This window comes from Triticum dicoccoides, chromosome 7B (assembly GCF_002162155.2).
Source record: "Triticum dicoccoides isolate Atlit2015 ecotype Zavitan chromosome 7B, WEW_v2.0, whole genome shotgun sequence".
Classification (NCBI taxonomy): domain Eukaryota; kingdom Viridiplantae; phylum Streptophyta; class Magnoliopsida; order Poales; family Poaceae; genus Triticum; species Triticum dicoccoides.
In genome coordinates, this window is record NC_041393.1 from 48,301,736 (window position 1) to 48,317,507 (window position 15,772).

The window sequence follows — 15,772 nt, forward strand, 5'->3', positions numbered from 1 at the left end:
GTGTACGTACGATAGAAAGGCGCATCGCTCGGCCCCCAACCTCCCACCGTAACCGGCAACTCCCCGAAATTTTCCTCCCCCTCGCTTCTACCACGGTTCCGTCATGGATGGCCCAAAGAATGTCATGCAGCTGCGTCTCCCGCCCGCCCAGGACGAAAAGTCCATTTTCTGTCATGATTTTTTGTCATAGAAGTAGGAGCCCACCACATCTATGATGATATCGGGTTTTGTCACAATTACTGTCATATGTATGACAGAAAAAAAATTCATTCGGCCCAAAATGTCACGGATGTGTCTTTTTTTGTAGTGCCATCAGCAATTTGCTTCACTTGTCGGAGCTCTTCTTGGGCGCCCCGCGTCTCCGTCCTCGCCTCCTCGATCTACTGCTTCACCTTGGACAACTCAGTGGCTTGACCCTTTTCTTCTACTCAAGGTCCTCACATTTAATGATGGCATCCTTGAGCTCCTGCTGCACTTCGACCACTCTGGCCTCGTGCTTCTCACTCACGGTCTTCACCGTCTTGAGTTCGGCAGCCGCTCGCTCGGCCGTCGCCTTCTCTTTAGCCGCCTCTTTCTTGGCCTTCTTCAGTTCGACCTTGAGGCCCTCGACCTCTTCGGCGACAACTGCAATCATAATTAAGCACCTCTTGCTTAGGGATAATCCCGAATACCTTTCTCAATAAGAAAAATGCAAAATTACTAAGTCTCAACCAGACTAACCTTGCGCTTCATCAAACCGCTTATTGACAAGGTCGAGCTCCACATCGGAGCTTTTGAGCTTCTGATTCATCTCGTCTAGCGTCGTTGCATTGGCAGCCACCGCCAAAGACGAGGCCTACAATAGCAAAACAATCACGTCATTCAGACTCCCCGATTCAATGATTTTCGATCCTCTGCCAGGTTTTCAATCCTGACAGAGTCTCGAGGGCTGCTATATACGAGGACTACTCAAACTTCATTCACAAAATACGCTCTATGGAAAGAATATTACATGGCTTACCTCAAAGCCCGTCAGAAGGCCACCAAAGGCTTCCTTCAGTCCACTGTTAATGGACCGAGTACTTTGCAGAATCCCGCCTATCAGGGCGTGGTGTTCTGTGATGATGGAGGAGTTATTCACAGCCTCCTCAATCATGTTCGTCCACCCAGCCATAGCCCGATCTCCGGTGTTCTGTGCTGGCAGCAGGGCCCCGGGTCCCCCTTGGTGGAGGGCGGAATTGACGCCTCCGAGGGCCTTGGGGGCTCCAGAATTGTCTTTCGGGAGGGCTCGGATTGACCGAGCTCCCCCCCCCCCTTGTTCACCAAGCGGGATCCCTCCTCCTGGTCTTCGGTGACTGAGGTGTTAACCTCGGCCATGATCTCGTCACCACCACCTCGCATGTCCAGGCCGGGAGGGGTCCTTCGGGACAACACCACTCCAGTCTCCCCAATGACCGTTGGAGGTGTGGAGCGCGACGCAGTCCCGCTCTCCGCCATCTTGGCTGGCGGAGAAGTCCCCTCTGAGACTTGATCAGTGGGGTGGTCACACGGTGGGCTATAGCATGAAATGCACATACACTATCAGTAATAGACTAATGAAACAAGCGCCTCGGGAATCTTCGAATTCGTACCTTTCGGCAGGGGGCTTTCCCCTGGGTTTCCTTTTCGAAACCTCTTCGGACGCTGTGGACTCCTCGTCGGAATCCGAGTTATCATCAGGCAAGACCAGCTTGGGCCTGCACTGCTTCTTTGGGGCGTGGGAAGGTTGCTCCTCCTCGGCGTCGTCCGACGCTGCCCTCTTCCTCATACAATAGGATTCACTCTCCTCGTCGTCCTCTTCCTGCTCCTCCTCGTGAGCAGAGGGAGCTTGGGTGTCCCCGGACTTCGTGTCCGGATGCACTCTTGGGCGGAGGCCTTCCTTGGCCTCCCCAGCCTCTTTCTTCTTCTTCTTCTTTTTCTTCTCTCGCGCCTTGTGCGGCGCCACGGCCAGCGTCTCCTCCAGCAGAGCTGACCGGGGGTCTTCGGGCAACATGGCCGGACTGTTGATCTGCTTGGCCTTCTCGAGCCAGCCATGTGGAAGTAAGAGAACAAGGGTTAAATCTCCTGGAATACAAACTTCCGTACATAGAATGAATAAAACTTCATTACCTCTTTAGGGGGGTGCCGGCATCAAGGCCAATGTCTTCCTCCTTGGCCGTCCACGCCTTTTGAGGCTTGAACAACACCTTCCACAGCTTGTCATGGGTGGTTCCATAGAAGTGATGCACGGTAGCCGGATCCTTGAGCTTGTAGGACCACATTGGGGTGGCCCTTTGTTGGCAAGGTAGAAGGTAGCGACAGAGCATCACCTGAACCACAGTGGTCAGTTTGGCGACCGCCTTTATCATGTTGGAGATGCGCTTCTGTAGCGACTCTGCCTCCATAGGGGGACCCCCAGTCAAGGCCCTTCTTGGTCCACAAGGTTAGCCTCGCCGGGGGTCCGATCTGAATTCGGGAGCCGCCGTCCAGGCTGCATCACGTGGCTCTGTGATGTAGAACCACTCCTTCTTCGAGACTTTGAGAGTGTCTATAAATGTGCCCTCCGGCCACCGGGCAAGTTACTGATCATCGCCCTACTGCAGTCCGCCTGTTGGCCATCGACTATCTTCGGCTTGATGTTAAAGACCTTCAGCCACAAGTGTGGCTGGACCCGCAAGAAGGCCTCGCAGATAACGATGAAGGCCGAGATACGAAGGAAAGAGTTCGGGGCCAGATCATGGAAATCCAGCCAATAGAAGAACATTAGCCCCCTGACGAAGGGTTGGAGTTGGAAGCCCTGTCTCTGGATGAAGTGGGGGACGGACACCACCCTCTCGCTCGGTCGAGGCGTGAGGACGGTCTGGCCCTCTTCTCGGGCCCGGTGAACGATTTTGGCCAGGAGGTAGCCGACGCACTTCAGGTCCTCGATGTCAACATTGGTGATGATGGAGGACTCCCACTTGCCCTCGACACCGGATTCTTCCATGGCCAGTGAGGGGATGGCTTGAAGGGATTTCTTGTGGAAGAATGGCACAGGGCACTGGAGCTCTGTAGATTGGGGAAGTGTTGTCAAGAGGAAGAGGAAGACATACACCAATGGGGTGGTCGTTTTCCTTTTATAAGCTGCAAAAATACCAAAGGTCCTTTTACTGCGCCACATGCCTCACCACTTCCCGATATACTCATGACATTATGCGTGAGTGGGATAATCAAAATCATTGACCGTATCCCTTAAAAACGGGGCACGATCCCCACCTTGATGCGACGTACCAATGAAGGAGCTACCTCGAACCGTGCGTCAAGTACTCTCAACGGTTTGGCGTTTGTGACCGGCCGTGACTTTTCACCAAAAGTTGTCAGATGAAGGCACTATTCACACTTGAGAGCTTGGCCTTCGAGGCTAAGCGAAGTTGACAATTCGGATTCCGGATACAACTTAATTGAGCACATAGCCGAACTTGGTCGAATAGCTTTTAGTGGCTCGGCCAGGGGAGAGTGTTCCAAACACACAGGTGGAGAAGAACTCGCCCACAAGCCGGAGACTATGGATGCAGGAGTTACAAGACGCCAATGTTGGTGGCTAGCTCAGGGGCTACTAAGGAAGTCCCGGACTATGGGGTCCTTGGGCTGCTGACCTATCTCTTATGGGCCGGACAGGTGGACCGCTATGATTACCACAAGGCCGAGCTATAAGACGACCCCGTGTCTGGACGGGAATCCCTCAAAGTCTTGGTGTGTCCTCCAAGTCAAGATAGAAGATTCGGCATGTTTATTCCCTTGTTGTAACCAACCATGTGTAACCCTAGTACCCCCGGTGTCTATATAAACTAGAGGGTTAGTCCGTAGAAGCTAGAACAACAACCATCATCCTACTCGCCTAGGGGTTAGCTCATCTAATCTCATGGTAGATCAAGTTTGTACTCATCCTATACACTTCAATATAATCAAGCATGATGTAGGGTTTTACCTTTTAGAGAGGTCCCAAACCTGGGTAAATATTGTGTCCTTCGTCCCTTGTTCCCCATTGATCCAAGACCCACAGCTCGGGACCCCTACCCGAGATCCACCGGTTTTGACACAGACACCAAGCACTTTGTGTTTCCCCTCTAGCGATCTTTTTTTGCCGTGAGCTTACCGCTGCCGAGACCATGAGCTAGGGACACTTGTTATCTCTAGTATGTAGTTTCTCACTATCCCAGGGGTCGGATACCGTGACATGGCGCCACAATGCCTCGGACAAGTTCTCGGTTAACTCTCTATACCGTGCCCTGACCCACAGACCAACCTAGTAGGTGGCTTCCATCCTTTGGAAGGTGCAGATCCCCTCAAATATCAAGCTCTACCTCTGGCAAATTTGTCGCGATCACCTCCCCGCCTCCATTAACGTGGAAAAATACAGTGGGCCAGCCAGCGGGCCATGTGCGGTCTGTGGAGAGCCGCAAAACGCCAACTGGCGCGTTGTGCTTGGAGTGAAGTCTGCAAAGCGGCTGGAAGGGATTATGATCCTAGGTACAGCGTTGAGCTAGTGGCGTGCTTATCCACAGTTAATTGTAGTTCTCTTCGCGTGATGTGGATCTGTGCTGGGGCAATGTTATGGGCTTTGTGGCAAATCCGTAACAAGCTAACAATTGAGGGATCCTTCCCGTCGTACCCAGCTGATGTGATCTTCAAATGTGTGATTTTCTTGCAGCAGTGGGCTCTGTTGGGAAGGCGACATGATGCTGAACTGCATCAGCTGAGTATATCCCGTCTTTGTCATGTCTACGCCTTGGCTAGAACTCCTGCGCCGGCATCCTAGGGAGTGGTGGCCTCTTTTGGACTTTGTGCTTGAGCCTGCGTGCTCTGAGTAGGCCTTTTGGGGCAAGTAATGCTTGATCTTATTTGGCCTGGTCGCCCTTTTGTGGTTTATAACCGTATAAGACCATGTGTTCTGTATGCTGCATGTTGTTGGCTTTATTAATTTAAGGCCAACTCCAACGCACGACCTCAAACGTATGTCTGTTTTGTCCGCTTTTTGTTCGCTTGAGGGTGGCAATGTGGTCGTGCCCGTCCGGATTTGTGGATGTGCCGATCGTGCGCCCAACGTGCGGCCGCATTTCAGCCGCTGTGGATGCAAACAAAAAGACATAGCTAAATGGCAGCGGCCATAATTCACGCTAGTGGCCATGTTAACGCTAGATCATGCCGGACGACAACAAAGCCAGCAGCCTATAGAATGGTCACCCCAAGTTTGGCACCGACAATAAAGCTAGCGCCCGACACAGGAGCCAACCTTCAAAATAGACAAATTTTTGGGCCGGCAACGAAGCCAGCGGCCGGCACACCAGCCAGCCTTCAAAAAGGACCGCCATCGCGGCCATTGAGACCGAGGTCTCACCTAGTTCAGGCCGTCACAGGCGAACATCTCCTTCTGTCGGTTCGTGAACCAAGGCTTCCTCTTTGGTGACATGTTGTTCTTATCAAAGCTCATAAATGCTAGTGCCACTTCCTTGGCTTTTGTGTCAACATTGATGGCCTCAATTTCTAGCTTCTTGAGTTGAGCGGCCTCCTCAATGTCAAACTTCGTCCTCTTCACGGCCTCCTCCATGTCAAGCTTCTTTGTTTGAAGATCTAGGAATATCTTCATTTGCTCGTCCTTCCCTTTGCTCCCCCTCTCCTCCCGCACTTCCTTTTGGCTCACATGTTCTTCAAAGTTCCTTGCAAGGCTATAGAAGACGCATCACTCTTCTCGTCAGCCTTCGAGCTTGTCTTGCACCTCGTCCTCTTGAGCACGTCTCCCTCATCACCCATGGCCGCCTTCTCTCCTCTCTTCTTCTTAAGAGTGTTGTATTGGTCTTTGAACTTGGGGCAATCTTTGATGAGCACCCAACAATACGTGAGAGTGAATGGCTTGTCTTTGTGACGGGCCTTGAAGCCTTCCAAAGATTGGAATGCCTACACAATCAAACATGCGACCACAATTGTAACATGAAAGGACATACAATGCATGAAACTTAAATGGCATGCCAACATGAATGGACACATGATATAAAAGCTAGAGGTTCATACCAATTCACCAAAGCCTAGGCCGCTCACGGGACAGGCTTTGACGCTCTCAAGCGCGGCACAATATTTGATGTTGGATGAATCCCCACCTTTTTTGGATTGAATTGATGCCGCGGGTGCTTGTGAATTGGTGGGGTAAACTTTCTTCGCTCATGAAAGTTCTTGTGAACTCTTGTCCAAAAGATGGCTCCTTTTTTGCTTGGCACCTTTGATTGGATCTTGGCTGAGTTCCTTCTAACACTCGCAAATCAAAGTGTCCTCAGCTTGGCTATATGATTCTGTGTGAATGTTTTCCTCCTCTTTTGTGATTCTGCCTTTTGGTGAGCTCGTCCATAAACAACAATTGCTCTGCAGATATGTCGACCTCTTCTTCTTCATCTTCACAATACAAGTCTTCGTCTTCATGCCATGAGTTGTCATGGTCGTCCTCATCACCATCATCATGGCCGGCGAACTGAGTGTCATCATATGTACCACGACTGTCCTGGCTTTGGCTCGCGTCGGGATCAAAAGCTTGCTCTTGGCCGTCGACGTGGAACGCCTCACCATGGCCCTCGAAGATGACATTCTGCATGAACGAGGCGTAGTAAGGGTCGTCAACCATCGTCGTCTGCGTCGGCGGTGGCATTTCGTTGAACAGCTTGCGGGCACCGGCCATGTGAGCCGATCCGAACGACCGGGGCTGCTTCCTTTGTGCGCCATCTTCACAATGGCCAGTGCCAATGTACCCCGACATGTTGTTGAGGTCGATGAGGCCCGCGGGCCTGGCCAGATCGACCATGATGCGGTCCGACGACGTAGAGAATCGTGTCTTCCCATGGCCGTGCGGCGGCGGGGCACGAACATCCAGTGTATCGTGTGTGACGGATGAGCTCGGGGAACGGTGTTGCGGCGGATGTTGGGCCGAGGAGCCTGTGTTGGCCGTAGCCATGGCAGCGGCCGAGAGATTGGCCGGCGTGGGGCGGCCCATACGCAACATGAGGAGGGTGTGCGCCTTGGAGATGATGGACTCCTTGTCGTCGAGCTCGGCCTGGTGCTGCAACACACGCCGTAGGGCATACTCGGCAGCGTACTCGGCTGCGGCCTTATTCTCCGCCGCACTAGTTCGCCGGTTCCTCCTCTTGGCCGATTTGGTGTCGAGATTGGCGGCCTCCGCTGGCGTGAGCTCCGACCGAGGCTTCTTCATAGGCTTCTTTTTCTTCGCCACGGGGCGGGCGGCCGGTTTGTGGGTCGTCGGGATTCGCCTCGTTGGCCATGGTGGATGGAGGGAGGGGGAGGCCGGGGCACGGGAGCATTTTGGAGGAAAGGGAGGGAAAGTGGCCACTTGTGTCACCGACGGGCGGGCCAGGCAAGGACAAGGGCGCGCGTCCCGTCCGCCCGCGTGTTGTCCTTTCGGCCGCAATCTCGGCTCAAACTTGGGCCGGGAATGGATCAAAAACGGACAGAAAACGAACGACGGTTCGTTTGCGGCCGCGCGTTGGTGGGTCTGCTTTGTTCGTTTACCCTTAGACGGACGCGGGCAGACTATTTGGGGTCCTGTGTTGGAGTTGGCCTAAAGCCGGACTCTCCTGGCGTCGTTCTAAGAAAAAACAGCAAACAAATGTTTTGCTAGGAAATGTTGGCGACTTGGATGCCTATCCAACATGAAACGCAGGCTTGTAGCAACAACAGTGAAAACGTAGAATGCCAACGAGCGTGGTGCATGCCGTCGAGAGGAAGCATGCTCGTCCATGGTGGTGGTCGTGGTAAACGCAAACAGCTTTTGTCAGGCCAGCCAAACCATCACGTGTCGGCTCCTCTCTCCACCTAAAGCTACTTTGCTTTTTCAGGTGCCCACCCTTCTCTCTCTGCTGGATTCCTTTGGACTTTGTAGTACTCCCTCCGTAAACTAATATAAGAGCTTTTAGAATACTAAAGTAATGATCTAAACGCTCTTATATTAGTTTACAGAGGGAGTACAACGCAGGTCCTCCTTCCTTTCTTTTTTCATTTTTGTTCTCAGCATCATCCCCACATTTGCTAGCATACCATTTTTACATGGAGCATCTCAAGCGCGTTCCCTTCCAATCCCCCGTACAAGGTAAATAAAAGATGAAAGAATCGTTTAGCAGACACAACCCTTTCATTCAATAAATAGGTGCCTAATGTATGTTGAAGTAAAAGTTTGATTTCCATTATGTTTGCACAATTGTGGTTTTACTTCTTCCGACAAGATCTTTAAAACAAGGCCTATATTGAATATATTTTTAGGAGTTATTTTATTGGCAACTAAATCACCATGCTTCAAACTTGTCACATAAAAATATATTAATTCAATGCGAAATATTCAGAAATGTTTCATTCTGTTTCGCAAATCAAATCTTATTGTTTCACTATGGCTTGCCATGTTTTGTTGTGTATCATAACGTCACATTGTGTCCCAATGTGTCTCAAATTGATTCTTAGTAATCTCAAAGTTTGTAAGTACTGATAGATTTTATTGCCACAAAACTTTGAATTCTTATAGTATTTAACAACACATCTCATAGTTATGTGTACTTCTATAGCGTTTCATTGTGTTCAGAACTTGTTTAGATATATTCAAGTGGACTCGTTCTAAAGTTCTCCTCGTCATAAACACTATGTGGTGATTGGAAGATCTAACCAACTATGAGCAGTATCAATGCATGCATCGAATCTTCAAGCAAAATCAAGAGCCCTCCCATGCGCGGGACCTCTTGTGCATGGGAGAACTGCTCTTCTAGCAGTATCAATGCATGGCATCGTATCAAGCAAAATCAAGGGCCCTCCCATGCACGGGACCTCCTGTGGATGGGAGAACTGCTCTTGTAGATGAATGTATGCTGGTGAATGATATTTTTTTGCTAATTAATGTAACATGTTATTTTGCAGGAATCAGTCTTGCATGTTAATCCATGTTTATTAAATGGCATTTTTAAGTAGGGCATATCTTACTTGAAATTACTAATTTTCACATCAGTGAATATTTTGGACGCGTGTTTTAATCAAGTATAGGGGGGCGGAACGTGGAAGATGTAATTTGAGGCTATGTGGGAAACTAGTATTTCTAAGGCGGCTATAAAATAACTATTTCTAATTCAGCACTAATAACCATCCAATTTGAACAAAAGATTCATGCAATAATAGAATATTTTTAGAAAACAAACCAAATTGATGCAAGTACCTTGACTGGACAGCTAGAAATACCGACTTACAAAACACACCTGAATAAATATAAAAGGTTCGATCTTCCAAAATTAGGGTCAATGCTTCAGTTGGTCTCCAAAGTACTACATCCACTAACTTTTAATTTCTCTATGGATGCGTGGGAACTAGCTACTTGGGTATGCACCCTATTTTGAATATATACATCTCAAAGTTTCATATTTTCTACCCCACAAAGAAAAGTTTCATATTTTTTTGAAACAACTCAAGGATGTGTCACATATTATGACATGAGAAGTTTCCCAAAACCATTACTACATGTAGGTGATGTACAAAAAAACTATTATAAACACTAGTATCACATGTAAACACTATTTTTGCATCTACATTTACAGTCAAATAAGGGCATCTTTGTTTCAAAGGATTTTCATAGAAATGTTGAAGGATTGGAATCCTTAGGCCTTGTACAATGAGAGGTGCTTAGAGAGATGCTTAGAAAAATAAACCGGGTTTTTCTGAAGCACCGGTGTCTATTTCTACAAGGGAGATGCTTAGTTAAGCGTCTATCCTGTACAAATAAGCACCAGTGCTTAAGAAAAGCCTGGTTTATTTCTCTAAGCACCTCTCCTAAGCACCTGCCATTGTACAAGGCCTTAGGAATATTCCAACGTTGGCCATTAGATTTTTAGGATTGAATTATATATGATTTTTTTCCTCAGGATACATTGGGACTGCATTTCTTAGGATTTTAAAATCGACTCATACATCTTGAACATGGTTGTTTATTTTTCATGTGATACAGTAAAACAAACCAAAATCAAGTACGGATCAATTTAGCATGACATTGTAATTCTATGTTTTTCCTATTTCCATGTTTTAGATTTCTGTGAATCAAGAATCCGTAAAATGGTCATTTTTTGGATGGTATTTCCTTGTAAATGTTTGTACCATAGGATATTGTAAGCATACTAACTGTGTCACATCTTACAAATTCACTAAACAACGGACTGTTCCTGCAACTAATCGCAGATTCTCAATCTTACTATGTCACATCTTACTATTTCAAATATGAGGTGGAAGTTTCACATAGATGCCACAATCCAAACCTATGATTAAGAAGAAAATGAAGAAACAAGTGCTGAGAACCAAGTAATAGAGAGAGGAAACGAAAGAGAAAAGTTTTTGGAGACCAGCCTACAAAGCCCAAATAAGCCTCAAGGCATAAAAGAATTGGCCCAAGAAAGACTACAAAAGTACTCAACCATCCTCGCAGGACAGGGTAGAAACGGGGGAGACGCCGCCGGCTAGCAGGACCACCAACGCGCAACATGCCTTCCTCCTCCTCCGTCAATCCGGAAAACGGCGTCGCCGCCGCAGCTGAACTCCTCGCCTCCTACGCTGCCATGCCAACGAGGGCCACGGACGCCGAGAGCTTCGTCTCGTTCCCGCGCACCCAGGACGAGGTCGACGCGCTCTGCAAGATGTACGGCGTACCCAAAGAGTTCACCGCGCGCCCCGCAGGCGACCTGCGCGCGAACTCTACGCCGCCGCCGGGCTCCATCTGCGTGTACGCGCGCGCGCTGGAGGCCGGGATGCGCGTCCCGCTGCACGGCTTCTTCCGCGACGCCCTCGCCCACTTGGGCGTCGCGCCGGCCCAGCTCACGCCCATAGTAGCCGGAAACGGGGAACGGTAGGCCGTCCCTCGATCCCGATTCATCGACCCGGAATCGGATTCGGGAACGAGGTCGAATTCGGTACGATTCGTTGAAGATTCGGCGTTCCCGCAGCCTGCTCCTCGATTCAGGTTCGAGGATCCAACAGCCAAAACGCGAGCCATAATTTACTCACGCCGTCGTTTCTTTTCTCAAGGACTCCTCGTTCTTCCTCCAGTCCATTAATTGTAAGGGATCCGTTAACAGCAAGGAATGCTGACCATCAGGAAGTCGTCGTTCTTTAGGAACTGCGTTCCTCGACTCATGGTACCGTACCGGATTCATCGTACCCAAACGGATTGGAGCGCGTCCCCGCTATAAAAAAATCGTTCGAGAGATGTATACCCTCGTTGTACCCTATTTTTTTTAGCCACCGACTCTCGTCCCTCGTTCCCGTTCCTCGTTTCCACCGTACCGGAAACATGGCAACTATGCTCACGCCCAACGCGTGGCGCTTCATGGCGGGCTTCCACGCGCTCTGCCACTCCGCCAGCGTGCCTCCGTCGCTCGCAGTGTTCCTGCGCTTCTTCACCCTGTACGCATTCGACAGCAAGCACAAGAAAGGGTGGTACTTTTTCCGATGCAGGCGGGACAACTCCAGCCTGCGCTTCAGGGGGTTGCCCAAGTCGGATTCCAACTCCATCAAGGACTGGAAACACGAGTTCTTCTTCCTCTCGTCGCCGGAGCCGTGGCCTTGCGCCGTGGAGTGGGGCGAGCCGTCCAAGCGCTCCTACAGAGACCTGAGGCTCACCGTTGAGGAAAACAAATCGGTGGTGAAGCTGCTAAGTGCTCACGGTGGCGCCGCTGTTGATCTCAGGAACCTGCTCCCTGCTGGGTGCTCAGGGGAGCGCTGCCGTCTCTGCAACAGCTACCCCGCCGTCTCTGCCGCCGTGATAACCACAGCATCCCCGCCGCCGCCGCTGCCTTCTTCAACTCGTACTACTTCCTGTTCCAAAGGTAACTGATGTTCTGAACATTGAAATCCCTCTGATTCCCCTGTTTCATCGAGCCTAAGTTGATATCTAGGTATGGATCCCTCCGTCCACGACATGATGAAGACTATGCTCAAGGAGAAAGCGGCCGCGCAAGCGTCGGCGCTGGCGAAGAAGAGGACTTGGGAGGAAGCCGACGGCGGACAATCGCCACCTCTTTCACTGCTGTCCAGCGTGCACTCGCCACCGCCACAGCACTTCCCCAGCAGGCACGACGGACACACGGAGCTGCTGCAGGGAGCCGTCGCACAGCAGCTGGCCAGGGAGCGCGAGGCCGCGGCGCTGCGGGAGCAGCTGGAGGAGGCGAAGAATGAGCTCGCCGCGGCCAAGAGAGCGGCGGACGCGGAGCGGGAGAAGGCTAAGTCTGAGTTCGCCGCGGCGGGAGCGGAGCTGGAGAATACCAAAGCCGAGCTCACGGCGGTGGAGGGGGAGGTGGTGAAGACGAAGGCCGAGCTCTCCGCGTCTCTGGCGGAGGCTGAACTCGCCGCGGCAAAGCAAGCGGCGGAGGCGGTGAAGACAAAGGAGGAGCTCGCCGCGGCTCGGGCGGAGGTGGTGAAGACGAAGACCGAGCTCGCCGCGGCTCGGGCGGAGACGGTGAACACCAAGGTCGAGCTCGCAGCGGCTCGGGAGGAAGTGGTAAAGACGAAGGCCGAGCTCGCCGCTGCAAAGCGATCCAACGCCGTGCTCACTGCCGCGGAGACTGAGCTGGTGAAGGTGAAGGCCAAGCTTGCCGCAGCGGAGGCGAGGTTGGAGAGCGCCAAGGCGGCAGCGGTGCAGCAGCTCCTGGCCTCCGAGGAGAACGTGCGGCAGCGCGCGGAGGACGCGCTGGAGGGATACAGGCGCTGGCGAGGTCGTCACGCTCCGGCCGGCCGTGCCGCCTGAGTACGTAGCTCGTCGATCGGTTTTTTGGAATTTGAAACCTTCTCTAGGCAACATCGCTGGAGATCACAAACAAATCTTTGCCACTCTATGCGCTCTGCTCATCTATCCTGGAAACCAACTCTGTTTTTTGTTGCCGCAGTATCCTCAACATTGCTCGCGGATTATCTGAGCTCGAGCTCGCACGAGCTCGGCGAACAGTAAACCCCAAAAATGCTAAAAAAAATTTAAAAAAATTGAATGTTTTTTGGCAAACGTTGACAAAAATTTTGATTGCTTATAAAGTTTCATCGTGGAGTGACATTCGTGGATGACGTGGCGAACAAAACAAAATCGGTGCTCAGAAATATTATTTTCAAAAGCATTTTGGAGTCTTGATTTTTCTTCTTCATGGAGAAACTTTACAAGTATTCCAAACAATTTTTAAAGTTTGCCGCACACACAAAAATCCGATTTATTTTTTCGGATTTTGTTGTTCATACCGATCTCATGAGAGCTCGTGCTGACAAGGTCATTTTCGTTTGCGACACCCGTTGCTATGTGATTGTCATGTTCCAAGCTCAAGGTCCGCGTCTGTTCGTGCATGTAGTTACTTCGTGATACTAACGGCCGGTTCTTTTGGCTCAATTGTAAAGAATTACTGTTTGGGGAATCAATGTCACAAAAGAACTCATCTCTGCCTCAAGAATCGTTTAAAATCATCCCAAACTTGTAATGCAATCTAGAATCACCGAAACTTGGTAATTCTAGTAGTCCCTCAAACACAAAATGGTCGCTTTGAATCAGTACCTCTATTGGCAACTGTATTTACGGCTAGAATGCCACCAGGGAGGGTCGACCGAACGAGGCAAAAGCAGGGGATTTCTCACGAAGCGCTTTGTCCACCCCGCACACCCATCGTCTCAGCCATCTCGGGCTAGGGTTTGTCACGCCGCCCCTTCCGTCCCTCCTCGACCCCTCCCCGCCCGGCCCGACGTCCTTCCGCGCCCTGCAGCAGGGCGAGGGGGATTTTTTCCCGACGACGCCCATGACACGTCCTGCTGCAGGGCGCGGAGGTACTCCTATATATACGCCAACGAGGATCAAGCAATACCTTTTTTGGAAAAGGAGGCTTGCCCCTCTGCATTGGAAACGATGCATGCAACCATCTTATTAAATAGTCTGAAAGTAACACAAAGTCATAAAAATATTACAGCTCGCAAGCGGAGCAAAAAAAGTAAAAGAAAAGTGAATGATCAAAATCGCAACCGGTATGATAATGTAAAGGACAAGCTCCATAGACTCATATCCTGTTATGCGACCGCCATCCGAACCGGTTGAATACAACCCGTGCTACCATCTCCCACTGGTTGCACCAATCCCCTCTCTATTCCTCTTACTAGTTGACTCGTTGCGCCAAATGGCGCAGAGACCCGCTAAAGCCATGTTGTCGATGAAAATACTTTCATTTTGCAAGGACGTATTCGATAATGGTAGTAGAAAGCCCATGTGTTAAATCAAGCTATATTGAAAATATGTTTATCACGCTGAAATCTGAGTTTGAAAAAAAATCATATTTGTATAACATGCATAAGTCAGTTAAGGAAGCACTTTTTTTTAGTTGAAAATATGGTTATCACGCTGAGAAATCTGAGTTTTGGAAAATAAAAATATTTTTATAAGATGTATAGACCAGTTAAGGATGAATTATTTTAGCAGTGTTTGTACAAACTTTTATTTTCCATGTGCACGAAAAAACCCCTCTCTGTGTCAAACATAGGTATTTGAAAGGCCCATATGCTACCTTGCCCGGTCCAGGAACAATTTTGTGTGTGGCCGGTCCGGAGTAGAATATGAATTTGTGACTGTGAGTGCATGTGATATATCTTGTCAGCCATTTTCTGTTGTCAAACTCGGGTATGAAAAGTATGAGAAAACCATGTAACCTTGCCTTTAAATATGATTATCGTTATTTGCAACTGCCCAGATTGAGTACCGGGTTGTTTGTTACGCGCCTAGGTGGGGTCAGTATGGCGGTACTGAAAAATGATGGTCTATTGTTCATCTGTGTTATTAAGTGTAAAGCGGACACTCACTATGCCACTCTTAAAGTTAAGATGTGGCTTACTTAGGGGTATTGACATCTTAGCCATGATGATGTAGCAATTTGTTACCATCCTGCACCCAAAAGATCATAAACCAACAGAAAGGGAAGCAGCAATCTAACAACCCAACTAACTGTAGAACAAGTGCAAATGTTTATTTCTCATAAAAACAAACATTAATTAGTTCTGATAAGCCCAATTATATTGTTACATATATGCATCAATTTTTGTTCATACATAACTTTTGGGCAGCATGTATATTTCATGAAGCCATCGTTCAGATAATGCACTAACAAAAAAATGGTATGCTATTAAATGCTATGAACCCAGTACGATATGCTATCTCTTCTTCTTTATAATCTTACATTAAAATCTGAATCCTGGGCGGCATGTATATTTTGTATTAGACGATGGGGGCTTCCTCCAAATAAGCATGTAAAGATAATAAGAACAACACATATATGGTTATGGAGGCAAAAGGAAGCAGACCACATATACAAGTTTTAATGGATATCTAATCTATTAGAGGCCATGCCTAGTTGAAAAAAAAGCAACAAGCAAGCACAAGATGCACCAGCTTATGTTTTAAACCACTGCCGGTGCCATTGACATGAACAAGATTACGTTACAAAGGTGTATAGCCTTTCGTATAGGCATCAGCGTTGATGCTAAGAATTGTACAGAACGACGCATTGGGAAACACAACAAGTCTTGCATCCACTCTCAATAATGTTGTAGCCAGGGAGTTAACCATAGCAAGATTAAGACAAAGGAATGGCCATATTAATGAAAGACAGGTTTTAAATGATATTAAGCCACAAGACTTTGCCTCCTTGGACTATAGATGTAAAATGGATCTGCAGTAATTCACTGTAATAGATGAGAAAATTCGAGAGGA

At 49.2% G+C, this 15,772-nt stretch overlaps 1 protein-coding gene across 1 annotated transcript; it reads left to right on the forward strand.

The window, feature by feature from the left end:
• The first annotated feature begins 10,535 nt into the window (after positions 1 to 10,535).
• Positions 10,536 to 12,793, forward strand: LOC119340786. Its single transcript, XM_037612701.1, has 3 exons — positions 10,536 to 10,864; positions 11,353 to 11,855; positions 11,946 to 12,793. Exons 1-3 carry the CDS (start codon positions 10,536 to 10,538, stop codon positions 12,791 to 12,793), a joined length of 1,680 nt encoding a protein of 559 aa, XP_037468598.1.
• The last annotated feature ends 2,979 nt before the right edge of the window (positions 12,794 to 15,772 follow it).

Excerpts from the sequence above, each read along its gene's own strand:
- LOC119340786 (XM_037612701.1), top strand. The coding sequence starts at position 10,536 with ATGCCTTCCTCCTCCTCCGTCAATCCGGAAAACGGCGTCGCCGCCGCA. Across the intron at positions 10,865-11,352 it reads TTGGGCGTCGCGCCGGCCCA|GCTCACGCCCAACGCGTGGC; the intron begins GCTCACGCCCAT and ends CATGGCAACTAT. Across the intron at positions 11,856-11,945 it reads GCCGCTGCCTTCTTCAACTC|GTATGGATCCCTCCGTCCAC; the intron begins GTACTACTTCCT and ends GTTGATATCTAG.